General features: G+C 40.0%; 1 protein-coding gene across 3 annotated transcripts in view; it reads left to right on the forward strand.

Annotated features, from left to right (window-relative positions):
- Positions 1-17,545, forward strand: part of arap2 (ArfGAP with RhoGAP domain, ankyrin repeat and PH domain 2) — a 133,660-nt gene that overhangs the window by 110,458 nt on the left and 5,657 nt on the right. For 2 of the 3 annotated variants that reach the window (XM_061251960.1, XM_061251961.1), the window contains 7 exons: positions 82-156; positions 801-918; positions 3,479-3,607; positions 6,828-6,964; positions 12,050-12,132; positions 14,164-14,199; positions 16,296-16,359. In XM_061251960.1, coding sequence (XP_061107944.1) covers positions 82-156; positions 801-918; positions 3,479-3,607; positions 6,828-6,964; positions 12,050-12,132; positions 14,164-14,199; positions 16,296-16,359 — 642 coding nt within the window. Of the gene's footprint in view, positions 1-81; positions 157-800; positions 919-3,478; positions 3,608-6,827; positions 6,965-12,049; positions 12,133-13,856; positions 13,997-14,163; positions 14,200-16,295; positions 16,360-17,545 lie in introns of those variants that run through there. The other variant, XR_009709365.1, reaches the window with a different exon arrangement.

The raw sequence follows: 17,545 nt of genomic DNA on the forward strand, positions 1-17,545 counted from the left end.
TGCTGAAATAAATTGAAGCTAGGCGTTTTTAGGTCCCTGCATGTTTTAACAAAGCCTGTTGATCTTGTTGTGCTTTTGCAGTTTTCACCGGCTGGGGACCTGATATTTGAGGTGTATCTGGAGAGGAAAGAGCCAGAGAGCTGCTGCCTAATCAAGGTAGCGGGAAATCTTTGTGTGTATGTGTGTGTATGTGTGTTGTGGGGCTTTGCTCCAACAAGTGGGACTACAACTACTGAATAAATGACTGATATCATGACATTTTATCAGCAAAAGAGGTGAGCCACTGGATTATTTGGCCTGGGTGGTCCTTTCGTTTTTTTTTTTATAAATCAAGGAGTAAAGTATGCATGTATGACAAGCAATGTTACCAGAGGGACAGCATTCTATATGAATCAAATGGAGACCATAAATTCATCTTTTTTTAAACAAGATATACATAGAAGATTTTGTTTTAAAATGTCCCCCATTTGGTTACCTCTTTGTATACTCTTTGCATACGTGGATTTGCAATGACACCATGGTCCCCAGTTATGGTAGATAGGTGAGCAATCACACATGCACACATACACACACACACACACACACACAAAAGGTACACACACTCATACGCACAAATTACTTATTCACAGAAATACGTAACTGTTGTACTCGGAACACATTAACGACATTTGGCTTCAACACCTCAATGCAGCAAAGTGAGAGGCAGTGACTATCCCCAGAGATTGCTTGTGTGTTGTGGGGTGCAAGATGGCGGTTAGGGGTGAATCCATGCCTCTAACAGAAGGGCCTTTCTGTGGAAGGTGTCGCCCACCATGCGGGCCGATGAGCTAGCTGATGTTGTACTGGAGATGAGGAACGTTGCAGTGGACGAAGCCGACCTGTGGACCACGTTCGAGGTCATCGAGAATGGCGATTTGGGTACGGCACGAATGTCCATTAGGTCAAGAGCAACTTCGGTCATAGAAAGTAGCATATTGCATAGGTTTAAAAGTCAACTGATGCCCTTTGAATATATATTTAAATGTATGACGACTTACGCTGAAGCTTAGACAAATCATGAAGTTCACGCATTATGATTTATGCCAGCTTTTACTATAATCTTATGTTTGTAATGATATAATTACATTGAATATATTGAATTGTCGAATGCACATAATTTGTAACCCATCATTTGCAATCAAGCGGGATCAACATGCACTTAAATAGGTGAAGTGATACTTTTTTCGACAATGATAATCCAAGTTTAATGAGTCTAGACACCAGACGTTTCTCCAAAAACACTATGTACACATGGGGCTGTATTACAGAAACGTCCTATCTTAAGTCCGAAGTTGAGATATGATTTTTCACAAATTTATATCAGCACTTCTTAGCTAACTTTTGGAATCGTATCTTATCTTAGTCCATCCTAGCTTATCTCAGGTTAGGAAATTTTAACTAACAGTCCAAAATCGATTATCAACTTTCATGTCTGTTACCTAACAACCGATGCCACTTTTTTTATATTGCCCACAGCTGATTGGTTAGGTAAACTGAAGCCTGGTACGACTATGGCCATAGGCGGCGTTTAGTTTTATTTAAACTTTGGGGGATACACTCTGCTAGATCACCTGGTCTCGTGTATTTACAGATCTCACAAGCAAAACCAACTGTCTAGCAATTAATACAAATCAAATTGGGGTGACCTATGCATATGACTAGAGCACATACCTTAAGTTTCTCATTGCAACACATATTGGTGCCACATTATAGCTAGCTAATATTACACTACCTCTGTTGACAGCAGGCGGCTACTGTTTGCAAGCTAGCTAACCTTTAACCCGCCCAAAATGCCAAAAGTGAATTAAAAGACAAAATTAATTTTGTCATTTGCTATTTATTTTAAAGAAGATGACATTAGGTTCAGGTGCCGTTCAAAAGTAGCCTAAAAATGCAGCCATTATGGTAGTTAGCCAGTGTGCTAGCATTAGCGACTGTTTTAATGAACATGAATAGTTACTTCCAATGGCTAGCAATGAAGTTAGGACACCAACAGGGTCATCCTAAAGTTAGGATACTTTATTGTTGTTGGGATTTTGGCAAGTTATGATGCTTCTGTAATACCCATTCCTATCTGGATAGGAAAATGAACATAGGGACCTTTGTTCTATATAATGACTATTTTCTTAAAACAGGTCATAACTGAAATTTCCATGGTAACAAGATAAGTTAGGAAGTTTCTGTAATACGGTCTGCTTTTTCCTGTGCATATCTAGCTCTTGTAATGTAAACATAATAAAGGAGCACACAATCAAAATCAGTTTGAATTATTTGTACACATTTTAGCAGTAATGCAATAATTCCCAAGAGAATTGCAAACAAAAACCAGATGTGAGACCTCATTACATTACATTACATTACATTATTGGCATTTGGCAGACGCTCTTATCCAGAGCGACGTACAACAAAGTGCATACCCATAACCAGGGATAAGTTCGCTGAAAGACCCTAGAGGTAAGTACAATTTCAACTGCTACCTGTACAAGAAAGATAAGGACAAGGGCCATTTTTTTTTTTTTTTTTTTTTTTTTTTGAACAAACAAACAAACAAACAAACAAACAAACAATTTGTTTGTTTGTATTGTGACAGCTTTCTACGCCATCTCTAGTTTGCCCTCAAAACAGTTATGGGCAATATTATCGCATAATGAAGAAAGGAAATTAGAAGACTAATTAAGGATAGCTGAAACGATTCTTTGATGGATAAATACTTTTTATTAAAGGAAAACAAATATTTATAAAAGAATGGGAAGTTAATTCCCTAGCCTTAAACTGCTTAATTTTTTTTTTTAGATTTAAAAACAAAAGATAAAACTGCCATGAATAAGAGTTTTTTTCCTTGAGTGTGATGAACTATTAGTGGAATGAGGGGAGGTTTATGCAGGAGGCAAGGGAATTTCAAGTGATTTTGCCAACAGCATTTACTGCATTACCCTTTGTGTAAATTAGGAGGTGCTAATAGGTCTATTTTGCACATGAGTGTGTTTTCTAATCATGTTCAGATATGCAAAGGATAATTGCAAATTTGAACTACATAATTATAAAAATGAAGAAAAAAAAACAGCCTATTTAATGGACTTTCTTTGTTGATAGAATGGAAATTTCAGGTAATAATTTAAGCATTTATGGTTAAATGCCCCAGATCTGACATTATAATATAAATAATGTATTTTATTTTGGGGTTGGGGGGATAAAATATACTACCTGACAAAACTTTTGAGAATCACAGATTAAATTAGCAAAGATGATTAGATGTCCTTTTGTTGTCATTTAAATGTTATTCATGTTTCAGACATTTGCTTGTATAACACTCACCTTTTTATTATTGTGACATGATTTTGAACTCAGTGAATGTTTATCGCTATCAAATATCTCCCCCCCCCCCCCCCTCTCTCTCTCTCTCTCTCTCTCTCTCTCTCTCTCTCTCTCTCTCCCTCAGAACGTCCATTACACTACAAAGAGAAGGTTCTAGAACAGGTCCTTGAATGGGGCAGTTTGGAAGACCCAAGTTCTGCCTTCTTGTTGCTAAAGAAATTCTGTGGAGCCAAGATGGCTGAATCCAATCAAGGTATAGTACATTAAAACAATACGACATGGGAGGCTGTACTGTATCATGAATACAGTCACGACTGAAAGGGTCTTCTCCTGCATGATGCGAAGCAGAGTATATGAAATGGATACTGCATTTTGAAACAATTAATGGAAAACACAATATAATTATTTTATATATAATATAATTCATATTTTGTAATTTTATTTGCAAGTAATGGTTGCACATGCAGTGATACTGTTTATAAACAGGCTGTTTGATTAACTCTTACTGTATTGGATCACTGTAGAATGCACTCTCAGCCAACCAGCAAAATAAGATTTTTTTTTACATCAACAGCTGTCTTAAATACAAATACGTAAATACTATTTTAATATGGAATAATTCAATCTGACGTTGAGGCAAACAAGACTGTACTATTGCTATTTTCATTTTTAAAACAAAAAGAAAAAAAAAGAAAAAACCTCTCAAATCTGTTCCCCAAATGACTACAGCAGATTTCCTTATATTCTCAAGCCTGTTTGTAGGAAACTATTAATGCATTTAAACGACACACAAATGTCACGTTTAAATGCATTAATAGTCCAAAATGGACGAATGCAAATGCATTTCTGAAGGCTTTTTCCAGTAGGCCTACTGTGCCTTAATTCCTTCCAGAATGTCTCTCTCTCCCTCTCTCTCTTTTTTGTTGTTGTTTTGAGTGTGCACCGTGCTCCCTTAGTTAAATTTGTGTTTTATTCTGCCAGTGTCACGGGTGTCTTAACATGCTTTCTGGCTTCACAGTTATAATTGTGTAATATGGGCACACTACAGGTTTATGGGGGTTTGGTCTCATCTCGGTTTCTGCTGCTCTTTCTTGATTTCTTTCTGTCTCTCTCTCCTTCTCCCTCATTGCTCTGCCTATCCGTCTCTCTCCCCCTCTCTGTCTCTAGCTCTCCCTATCTTTCTCTCACTAGCTCCCTTCCTCTCTTTCTGTTACTAACACTTTCTATCTCTCTCTCTCCCACTCCTCTCTCTTGTCCTTGCAACGGTCTCTCCAATCGATCTCTTTTTTCACCCACTCTTGTTATTGCCCCATTCATTCTGCCCCTCCATGCATCGCTGAAGGAGGGTGGGCTGGAGGTAAATTGGGGCCATCCCTCTGTCAGGGCCCAGGGCTCAGGGATCGGTCATCCACACGACCAGACCTGGGTCAAATACAGTACATAATTGTTTTGGCTGCAAATACTTTTCTGTGCTCGATTGATCTCGCTTGGTGCAGTTGAGCCAACCAAGCGGACCAGAAGGTGTGGTTTGCACTTTTTGAGAGTATAGATCGCGAGATCAGTACATACAGGCAGATTTAAAAGCAAAAGTACACAGCAAAATTTTCTGTAAAAGAAACTGATGTTTGTGTTAATTTAACACTGCTAGAGTTGACTTACCATTAATAATGTTGCAATGTATGGGAAACCCACCGCGGGACGGCCTGTAGCATAGTGGTTAAGGTAAATGACTGGGACATGCAAGGCCGGTGTAGCCACAATAAGATCCGTACAGCTGTTGGGCCTTTGAGCGAGGCCCTTAACCCTGCATTGCTCCAGGGGAGGATTGTCTCCTGCTTAGTCTAATCAACTGTATGTCGCTCTGGATAAGAGCATCTGCCAAATGCCATTAATGTAATGTAATGAAATATTTTCTGACCCCCTCAGTTGACAGTTTGTCTCCTCCCTTGCTTAACTTGGCAGGAGTTGACTTGACAATTTCAGTTCAGCAATCTTTGTGCAGGTTTACTTATTATTATCTTCTTTGTTTGAGACTCTTATGAGATAATGCACAAGTATGTGCACTTTGTATTCAACAAGGCCTGAAGTGAAAAATTATTTTAGTGGCATCTGCTTTCTTACTCATGAATGAGGTTGAGCTTAACTATAGTTATGTTTGGAAAAAAGGAGTATTAATGGGTAATTAATCCTATCTTCATATTTAAGCCGAATAATGCAATTTGCAGCAAAAGGCACTCCCTTTAATCCCCACTGAATAACTCTATTATTTCTGAATGTTTTCTGTTTTCTGTTCTTTCTTATGCAGGGGAGACTTGGGGGTTGTGTTTGAAAATCACACCTACATTCAGCAGCTATACCAGCCGTAGCTGCGGTTGTAGTATTACAATATTAGACAAATCTCCTGAAATTTCCATGTTTTGCCAATTATCACTTGAGCAACAGGTGACTTTCAGGCCACATCTTTCAGTCTTTTTGAGCCTGCATTGATCCTAAGCTGTCCCCATGAGCCACTGCCCAACTTAGCTGCAATGGGAGTAAATAAATACATAACACCGTGTGTATCACAGGGTGTGAGCGTTAAACGTTTAAACGGTAACAAAAACATTTACCAAAAATTGATAACTGATTTGTTTTTCTGAAGCTAAAATGATTGATGGACATTAATGTGACCACAGAATTTTGAGTGCACAATCCTGTCTGTAACAAAGTTATCAATAGCAGCAGATTGGGCATATTTCAAGCCAATCAAGTCTGTCAGGAAGAATCCATAGGGAAGAGGGATGAAAACATGAAGAATTGTCATTTTAAGCAATGCATTTAAGAAAATGACACATGATTGACCAGCGTGCCTGAACGTAGCCTATGCAGCTTTAACTACAGACGATGTGAGCACGATGTCAATGTAAATGCTTAATTTGGCAACTAGTCTATTATCTGATTTGCAATGCTGACATTTAAATGAAACTATTTTAAGATGGCCCAAAATAAAGTTTGGAAATGCAATTGCATTTTTGTCAGTAGGCTACTCCAGTGAGACACAGGCATTGAGATGACAATGAGACACAGGCTTCAGTGGATAACTGCCACCAGTCGCAAGTTCAAAATGTTCCAAAGGTATTTACAGTATAAAGAGGACCCATGGGAGGGACCTTGGTTGTGTCTAGCCTATCTCGACACTGCTTTAAGATCCCGTTCCTTTCAGCACTGCGACCTCTGAAATACAGTGACAGTGGAAGTGGACATTTTTGTTCTTCAAGGATCAAATGTCCAAAATGTACCCTTAACGTACAGTAATGTTCACTTTGGGTACAAATGAGTACATTTTCCAAGCAAAAAACTGACAAATTAATTGTATATTGCTGGCTAGGGGTAAAATTTTATATTATTAAAATAATAAACATTATTCCATCACTTAAAAAAAAGACATATTGATGTGCTGTTGCTAACCCCCCCAAACACTCCCCCCCTCCCAGGTTTCACAAAAGAGATTACTAAAGGGGACAATCTGAAATTCAAGGACGGGTCTTCCAAACTGCTCTCGGGGCACAAGTTCCAGGACAGGTATGCCATTCTTCTAGACGGAAAGCTCTGCATCTACAAGGACATGAAGGTGAGCGCTTGTGTAAGATTTGTCCCGTCTCCCTTTCTCTCTTCTTCATTTCCCTGCTGTTTTCGCCAGCGCTCTGTGTTCAAGGACTCTGAGTGAGCAAAGAAATCTGTGGAAGTGTGGAATGCGCTCGGTGTGATTGACAAATCTTCCACTGTTCTGACATAGCGAGACCCTTCAAATGCGTTTAACCGCCGAAGCGACTTCCGCTCTGCCGGAAAAAAACTATTCTGGTTTCCTAGCAAGTTGCTAATGGCAACACACCTCAGAGCTCAGTAGCAGAAGCCCTTCTGCATCAGTCTATAATCGCTGTAAACCTTCACAACAACTTTTTTTTTGTGTTTTTATTTTTCGTACTATTCTTTCATCACGGTTAAGATTTTAAGGAAATAAATTAATGTGTGTGCCTTTGTTTTCGAGCACGTCTCTGCCATTGAGAGTGACTGAACTGGAATGGCTTTTCTAGTCTCTTTAGATGCTTTGGATAACAGCATCTGCTAAATGTAAATGCAATAAATGTAATAAGCTTCATGGCTGTTTGGATTAACCTGTATTCAAGCATACTTGATTCATTTAAATTCACCATCACAAAGACGCTTCGCAGAGAAAACAGGCAGGAAATGTAATATCTGGATATTCGATAGATCTATTCTATTCATGATTCATCATTATCAGCATAATTATGAATTCATGCAGCCCGAGAAAGGTCCTTCACCCTCATGATCTTTTATTTTAGTTTGGTAATAGAAAACATTAGACTACATTGGACTCATATTGACCTGGCTACAGGGTAGGAGTTGTATGTGGCCTAGCAAGCCAGCATCTATGACTTTGAATCATTTATTAATTTTGCCTGAATGGCCAAGACATCAATAGTTTCCAAAGAGAAGAGGCTGGGAACATGGTGTAGCTGTTTAACAATGTGTGTTAAATATGATGATGCACTTAGACCTCAGATACAGCAGATCTCAGTAGGTAACTCAAGGATTGGGTATAGCTTATTTTTCTGTCTGCAAAGCCCTTGTTCTTGTTCCTATAAAATTGCTTCATTAACTTTTTTGCATGAACATGGTGTCATGTTCAATCAGGTGGGTGACCATTTGTCAGTCATGTTTTGGGGCAATACTTCACCCCTCAAAACCTTTGTACTTGAAATCGTATTGCAAGTTCCTGTGCGTAAGCCAAAATGGCAGCAGACCTGGGTAAAATACAAAACAGTTTTTTTTTCAAATACTTTTCTATGCTCTGCTAAGATTGTCTGGTGTGTTGCAACCCCTGAAATAATCTCAAAAAGTGTAAACCTCGCCTTCTGATTCTCTTGGTTGGCTCAGTTGCACTCGGCGAGACCAGAGCACAGAAAAGCATTTGAATCCGAAACTATGACGTATTTGGACAGTAAAGTAACAGCCATTCCCCTGCAGTGGAGAGCCGTAATGAGGTCCATGTCCGGGAAAGAGGAAATGAGAGGCTGCCACCTTCCTTTATGTATACAGCATGAGAACCGGAGGCAACTGGCTGATTCATCCTGAGAGGTCACTGGTCCTGTTTGCAGATGGGCTCTACCGTCTGATATCAGCACTAGTGCTGACTGTGGCCGATAGCCCCATGCTATGAATAATTGGGGAGGATTTAGTCAGCCAGGATGTCTCATTACTCACCGGCGCCCCCCGCTGGTCGCCTATAGTCTCGCTCCTTCAACCTGCACAAAAACTCAAGGAGTTCATTAGCTGGCGTATGGCGAGCAAGCGCATATACCTCTGAAATGAACTGTCTCATTAAGGGGACACTTTAAATTGTAAATATGACGTAATGTGGAGAAGCAGTTCGCTTAGCAACACTTGAACTATTTCCAGGAAGAGGGTCTGACTCAGAGTTAGGTGGAATTTTGTCATTTTGGGTTCTGAGTAGAATAGAAGAGAGAGTGACACTGTATGAGGTATTCGTTTTAAAAGATGGACCTATGGCTCAATGGCATGCCACACATTTATGGATGACTGTTGATTGAATCCACAGAGAGACACAGAACTCATGTTTGCCATGTTTCTATTGCTATTCTAAGTTAATTGCTGAATACATTAAATAAAGGAATACATTAAATCGAGGAAGAAAAGAACACCATACACTTAATTACTTAATCACAGCATGCCAGATAGATTAAATAACACATAGGGTGAGAAAAGAATCCTTAATTGTCAGGAAACAAATAATTGGCTCAATTCTCTGTAATGTACTTTTCTCCAGAGAACATCCAATGCAGGTGAGTCCAAAGGAAAGCCCAGCACTGTTTATAACACTGTTTCAACAGCCTGACCCTGCACTACTACACGATTCTTCTTACCTTTAATAATATATATTGTTGTGAAAAATTGTCACTTTATTAGGTATTTATTATACTTCTCAGTTATACATATTAAGTCTTCTGCTGCTGTAGCTTATCCACTTAAAGGCTTGACGCGTTGTGTGTTCAGAGATGCTCTTCTGCGTAGCACTGTTGTAATGTGTGGTTATTCACTGTCACCTTCCTGTCAGCTTCAACCAGTCTGGCCCTTCTCCTCTGACCTCTCTCATTAACAACACATTTTTTCCTCAGCAGTTACTGAAATATGTATGCATTGCACTGCTGCCACACTAGTGGCTGATTAGACAATCACACAAATTAGTAGGTGTAGGTGTTCCTAATAAAGTTCCTAATAAAGTGCTCAGTGAGTGTATGGACCATCAGGTGCTCTTAAAATTAGGGTTTACCATTTGGTTCTTAGCATCCTTTTTACAAGCCTTGGGAAAAAAGTGAATTAATCTACAATTAATTCTGATATATTTTCTGGTAAAAGTTGTGCAGTTTACATTCCCACGGGGCCCGCTGTGATGGACCCGTGTTAAATGCGATGCATTTGCTGTTTCCCCTTGGGGTCTATTTTTAAACGCTCCGCTCCAGTTGAAAGCTAGACAGCGAGAGAGTGAGAAGACGTGTTAATAATTGATGCGATAAAAAACAGCCTTTGAATGAAGGCTGTTCTTTTCTTAATTAGTGTGATACCAGTCTGTGGTGGAATGTGCCTAATTAACAAGTGATAAAGGTGGAAATTAGCAGTGTAGCAGAAATTGAATTGGATTTCAGAAACAATGTTTGAGATGGTGTGAAGGTTACTGAGATCTAGGCATCACACATGGGTAGCGAACTAAATAAAAAGGAAACAGTGAGGCAAAGTTGCTGGGAGTGCTAGGCCACCTTTGATTTTGATTAAACTGCCTAAACGTTTAACCCTCATATTATGTTCATAGTTTATGACTGCTTTTATGTTTAGGGTCAAATTGACCCCAACAGTTTAAAGAAACACAAAATAATTGCAAAAGAAAAACTTTTACACTTTGTGTGTTCTTATTGTCTTCCACATGACTACCCTTTTATCCATAAATGAGACACCAGTGAGAAATATCTCAATTTAGAGCCTGAGGTACAGGAAGTGAATGTTTGGCACCTGTATGGGAAAGTGCATCCACAAAGGCATCTGAGATTAAAATGGTTGTATATTTTCTGACATTTTATAATTACAGATGGTCAAAATAAGCCCATACAACACATGCAAAGTTGGTACAGAACAAAACATAGCATTATGTTTATTGCATGTTTACTATTTAATCCCCCTGAAGTAGAACATTCAAAAAATCATACAGTATCAAGATGATAATTAACTGGTGTTACGAGATTTTAAACACTGAATAGGGTCACATTGGCCCCAAACATAATAGGAGGGTTAAAAAAATACTGCTGAAACACATTTGCCTGTTTTGCCATGAACCTCAAATGAAGGTATGGACCATGCAGGAGGCCGGTGCTTTTACCCAGAGTTGCCGGTTCGCTCTTGCGATTCACCTTGAGAATTGCACATTGAATTACACATCACTCCACAAAGCTGAGTGTTATTGTTCGTTGGAACTCCTGCCAAATGTGTCATGGTTGCTGGCTACAGCCTGCGCTGGCACTGATAGAAATTAAAAACCAAACCATGGTGTATGCACCACGCTGAAAGCCAGTGTTTTATCAAGACACTCCCACTCAATGGCCACATTTATCACTTTCGCGACCAAAAAAAATCAGTAAAACATCAAGGTTCATCACAAAGTTTCTTGAAAAGAAAAGTTGTCAGTCGTTGCTGTGAGGTTGAGATGGCTTCTGTTGGCTTTCACCTTTTTGAGCTTTTGTTGAAGTGGCAGCCTGGAAAGTTCTGGAAACTACAGGTACCATCCACTCTTTTAGTTTAATTAACCATCTGGCTCCAGATGAGTGTGATCACAGAGGTCAAGAAACTGAGGAACATGAGGCACATTGTTCTTTTCAACATATCGGCATCTTTATTTACAAAGTCATATATTAATAATACTGATGCTGTTTATTATTCCTGTGTTTTCCTTTATTCTACCACATCACATTCCCCTCCTTTAAAATATATATGTATTATCCTCGCACTACGTGTGCATGTCTGAGTATGTGTGTGTGTGTGTGTGTGCGCGTGTGTGTGTGTGTATGCGTCTGTGCAAGTGTATGTATGTGTGTTCGTGTGTGTGTCTGAGTATGTTTATTTTTTTGGAGGCTTGGTGACCAAGTACTTAATCTACCCTTCACAGCTGTTGACATTGTAATTCAAATGGATGTTTTCACTAATTAGCACTCGTTAAAACAGGTTCCAAAGCGCATTACTCAAACGGGACAATTCATTGCCACATAACAGCATTCCTCTTGAAAGTAGACCTTCTCTTTGGTGAATATACGGTTGGTATCGAGCCACTGATTCAACCGTGCCTCCCTGCACTCTATAGTTCCTTTGCCAAGTCCTTTAAAAACGCCCAGTGCTCCTCCACTTGGTAGGCAGCATTAAGAGAGATGGACTGTGGGTAATAATGGCTCTGCAATAGACTGCCATCCTATCCAGGGGCCCTACCTGTATGCCTTCTCCATGGAAACAAGGATGACCTCCAACCTCAGTGCTTGCCTTGGACTCCCTCTGCTCAGAACCCCTGGATGAAGTCGTGTGCTTCCTGTTTTGCTTTTCATGGCGTGCTCTAACGGACACAAACTCCTCCTTTCAGAGCGCCAAACCTGAGAGAGAAGTTCCGGTGAGTTCCGTCAAGTGCTACCTGGGGCTGAAGAGACGGCTCAAGCAGGCCACCAGGTAAACAATCTCACAAGGCCACCATTCTTCTGGGCACTGCCGCAGTGCATCATAATAACAAAATGGCTAATGTGAAAAGATGAGCCTTTGTGGAACAGAAAGTAAGAGCAACATTTCTAAATAAATTATCAGGAGAGATTTTCATTATTCTTGCATTACTGTTCGTCCTCGTTAATAATGCCCAGCTGCTCTAATTGTACGTATAATATCTCTCCAGTTTGGTCCTTCAGAGTAACCAAAATGCGAAAATGTCTCTCACAAAATTAAGCTAAAGCTGCCTCTATTTGTCATGTTATCATAATTAGATTGACTAAACTGATGAAATGTGATTATGATGTAACAGATATGAATCATTGGCTTACCTTTTTGAAATGAAAATGGGAACTGCGATTTGCATGCAGTAATTTCACGTGGTAATGCATTGAGGCAGGGGTACAAATTTCTGTTTGGCATGAGAAATTGCCATTTCCCTCGGTCCTCATTTTTTGGCACATGAAAGCTTAAGACGTGTGGCTGGCATATAGAGTGAAAAATGTGCCTCTTTGTTTGGCCACTATCTGTTTTCGGCGGGGAGTGACCATTAGGAAAAGGGAAACCATAGAAACAAACATTTTAGTATTCAAATTCTCTTGCTAATAGAGCGTGTGAGAGGGTGAGAGAATGGTAGGCCGTATGAGTGTGTGAGAGAGAGAGAGAGGGAGATAGAGAGAGAGAGAGAAAGAGAGAGAGAGAGAGATAGAAGGAGACACATAACTCCACAGAGGAGAATGTGTGTTTAGCAGGAGTGTAAAGCGTTCTGGGCCTCAGTGTTCCTGCTGAAGGCTTGGTGTTTCTCTCTGTCTCTAACCCACGCTGGATCGAGAACACAGAGGACCAGCTTTACCAATTTGCTGAGGACTTTGAGCTAACTTTGTCCTGAGAGTCACTGGGCACCAGGAGGTGCTGGGTGAATGACACCGCCCGTGTCTCTCCATTTCAATCTCTACGTCCCCCTAGCGAACGGTTCATGTGGCTTTCATGAGGATAACACCACAGAGGGGTTGATTTTAGAGTTCAGCCACAAGCCTCAACCTGATTTGGACTGCTGCAGAACAGTTCCCCAATGGGCCTGTTATAAACTTCCATCTCCAGTCTCCCGAAGTGTCTCCTTCCAACTGTTCTTATTTACTTTTATTTTGTACATTTTATTTTCTTCGTATATGAAAGTGTGCTTAGTCATTGTTGGGCAAACAACTGTTGAGCTCTGACTCAGTGAATGCCTCAATATTCTAGGGCTGCGCGATATAGCTATCGCGGAACATCTAATAGTTTTTTTAGCGCAATAAGAACTATCTCTGGCAGGTAGCGATAGGTTTCATTCTTTCTTTTCGTCTTTTATCATAGTTGATATGTGGGCGGCCTGTAACGTAGTGGTTAAGGTAAAGGTCGGTGGTTCTAATCCTGGTGTAGCCACAATAAGATCCGCACAGCCGTTGGGCCCTTGAGCAAGGCCCTTAACCCTGCATTACTCCAGGGGAGGTTTGTCTCCTGCTTAGTCTAATAAAAACTGTGTGTCGCTCTGGATAAGAGCATCTGCTAAATGCCATTAATGTAATGTAATATGGTAATACTTGTCCAAACTTTGGTGAGATAAACAACATCACTTGTATCTATTCAATGTTTGTTAACTTACCTATTTGTTTTGAAAAACACATAGCTTACGTTTTCACTCTCTATCCTTGTAGTCATGTTCTTATCTACCACATGGAACGGCATGGTCCTGTTGCGGTCATTTCGACATTGAAAAGATATGACTGACGTTTTTTTCACCCCCGGAAGCATTTCATTTTGGCTCAGAAAATTTGGAGGTGTGCTACCACATCAGGTATGATTAAGAAATCTAACACCGCATGCCGGAGATAGTCGTTACTGCGCTTACAAAAAAAAAAGTGTTATACCGTGATGGCTATATCGCCCACCCCTACAATATTCTGGTCAATTTGTGCTGCATTACTTATTTGTTAATTATTCATTCTTTTTTTTTCTGAATAGCTGGGGGTTTACAGTTTGCATGGAAAAACAGCAATGGTGAGTGACTTTTTCTTTCCATCCATACTTCTCAAATGGCAAATTGACCATCCTGATTCCCACGAGCAGAACAATACGAAAACAAATAGTTTCTAGTGTTTATTCCATTGTATAATGAGTCAGTTATATCTGATATCTGGAAAATTGTGCAGGACATTCTGTTTCTGAGAACATTTTACTTCCTATTTTTCTCTCTCTGACTCTCTCTCCCTGCCTTTCCATCGCACTCAAACAACCACGCACACATTTTTTCTCAAAAGCACACCATAGTCCTTTGGCCAGAACCCAAAGTGGCTGTACACCCTGGGCACTTGAAGCAGCAAACTGTCAGCAGTGCACAAAATGGAAGAATTGGTCACTTGTGATTTTTTAAGAGTGGAAAGCCTGAGCGTTACTGCACATGGCCTCATTTACCCTGGGATCAGACATGGTCTGCCATTTCGGGTGAATCAAAACTGTGCTCCTCCAGAAATCCTAACCAAATCGGAGGAGAGAATCGTTGATAACCTCCTGACCCATGGTCTCCAAGGTCACAAACAACTGACCTCCTGAGCACTGATCGCTGATCTTCACTGAGGCCGAAGTCCTGTCTATTATTACTGCATCAGGTCAATCATATTTTTGTCCAAACTCTTGAGCTACAGTCACGGGCTGCTTATGCCTTTCTGTGGTCTGATATATTTCTGAGACCCAGCAGTTCGTTTTTATTCCCCATGTAGAGGATATGAGTTTCTGACTTAAAGGTACAATAGGTAATTATTTTTCAATGATAGGAAGGGATTTACAATGGTTGTATAACAATGTTTTAACACCAACATCTTACGTATTGTACTTTTAATCTCGAGAACCATACAGTAAGCTCCATAATGTTTCGGACAAATACACACTATATGTGACCTAACGCAAGCATACTCTCCACATTGTGGCCACGTCAATTTTAAAGGAAAACAAAAATAAGGTCTGTGGTTAACTGGTTAACGGTTAAGAGATTTCACATTTTGTTCACAAAGTATTTAGTCAATCATTTTGTAGCTCTGAATCTGTACTTGAGTATCATGTGATAAAATGAAGTAAAGTAAAAAATAAAAAATTCTGTGAATGTGCACCTCGTTAACAGTTTTCTTGATTAATTTGGCTCTGTAATCTATGTAAATTAAATTAGTTAAGTTTAGTACTTCGTCACATTTCCTTCGCATGCAATGACTGCCTGAAGTCAGTGAACCATAAACATCATCGAGTGCTGAGTATCTTCTCTGGCGATATTCTGCCAGGCCTATATTGCAGCCATCTACAGGTGCTATTTGTTTTGGCCAAGTTGCCTTAAGTGTTCACTTCAGCATATGAAATGCATGTTCAATTGGATTCAGATTTTCACGAGCCAAGATTGAATGACTTGGCTAGTCAAAAGGTTTCCGGTTTTAGCTTTGAAAAATTCCTTTGTTACCAGTTAAATAATCAATGAAGGCAAGCGAGCCAGTACCTGTGGCAGCCATACTTACAAATAATAAGACCCCCACTACTATGTTGTGCACAAGCAAAATCAACTAAAAAAGAAATAAAAGTAATAAGAATAGTAAAATAAAAATAAAACAAAGACATATCCCTTTCAATATTATACATTTGAATCTTACCCATAATCCCTTTTGCTTGCTTTGAAAATCACCAGTAGAAAAGGGTTTATTCACACCTGAAGTTGGAAATCACAGAGAATATTATGTGTGTTATTTGGCAGTCAGCTGTTTTCCCAAGGTGACATCCCTTCAGTGCCATTTCTTATTCGGCGCGAAGTGTCGCTGGAGTGCACTTAGCTCCAGGGACCTAAAGTGATCCTTGATTTTTTTTGCTTTTATTATTTTTTTCCTATCTCTGACATAAAAGGAGCCATTGACATGGGCAAAAGCTGGTATGCTTGCAGGACTGAAGGATGTGCTTCTGCTTTGCCATTTCACGTTTTACCCTTTTTTGGTAAAAGGAAATCATTAGTGTCATTTCTTGACTCGGCGGATAATGAGATAGACGTTTCGTTACCCCTGAACTTGTCAACAAGCATTATGTAATTTTTTTTTTTTTCTTTGATGTTTTCTTTGGACCTACAGGTATCTGTCCTGTGAGACGAAGGAGTCCCAGATCTCATGGGTGACTGACATACTGAGGGCCAAGGTGAGTGTCATTGGTTGTCGTCTGATTAAATATCCTGTTTGCTGGTATAAACAGCCTTTGTGGTCATTCAGGGCCACAGCAGCCTGTGAGCTACAATAGTTAGGTTTTAAAGGTTTTTGTATTACAATTTTGAAAGCCATTTTAATCGTGCGGTATTCAGAGGGCATGAATATGTATCTGTATTGATCTTGCACTGGTTCCTGAGTCCCTGACATCCCCCATCCGATCGGTTATTTCACCAAAGTCCTAGAGGTGGCTTTTGGTAAGGTTGTTGAACTGACAACTGGCAAGATTTACACTCAGTGAGCAATTTATTAGGTAGACCTGTACACCAGCTTGCAAATGTAAATATTTAATTAGCCGATCATGTGGCTGCAACTAAATGCACAAAAGCATGCAGACATGGTCAAGAGGTTCAGATGTTGTTCAGACCAAATGTTCGAATGTGGAAATGTGATCTAAGTGGCCATAGAATGATTGTTCGTGCCAGACAGGGTGGTTTGAGTATCTTCTGATCTGTGATTTTCACGTACAACAGTTTGCAAAAAAACACATCCAGTGAGTAGCAGTTCTGTGGGCAAAACCATGCTGTTAATAAGAGAGGTCAGAAGCTGACAGGAAGGTGACAGTAAGGGAGACAGTAAGGGAGAAAAAAAATCCAAACCTACATGGCCCTGTGTGAAAAAGTGATTGCCCCTTAAAACTGGTTGGGCCACCCTTAGCAGCAACAACTGCAATCAAGCATTTGCGATAACTTGCAATGAGTCTCTTACAGCGCTGTGGAGGAATTTTGGCCCACTCATCTTTGCAGAATTCTTGTAATTCAGCCACATTGGAGGGTTTTTGAGCACAAACCGCCTTTTTAAGGTCATGCCACAGCATCTCAATAGGATTCAGGCCAGGACTTTGACTAGGGCACTCCAAAGTCTTCATTTTGTTTTTCTTCAGCCATTCAGAGGTGGACTTGCTGGTGTGTTTTGGATCATTGTCCTGCTGTAGAACCCAAGTTCGTTTCAGCTTGAGGTCACGAACAGATGGCCGGACATTCTCCTTCAGGATTTTTTGGTAAACAGCAGAATTCATGGTTCCATTTATCACAGCAAGTCTTCCAGGTCCTAAAGCAGCAAAACAGCCCCAGACCATCACACTACCACCACCATATTTTACTGTTGGTATGATGTTCTTT

Source organism: Conger conger, chromosome 8 (assembly GCF_963514075.1).
Source record: "Conger conger chromosome 8, fConCon1.1, whole genome shotgun sequence".
NCBI lineage: Eukaryota > Metazoa > Chordata > Actinopteri > Anguilliformes > Congridae > Conger > Conger conger.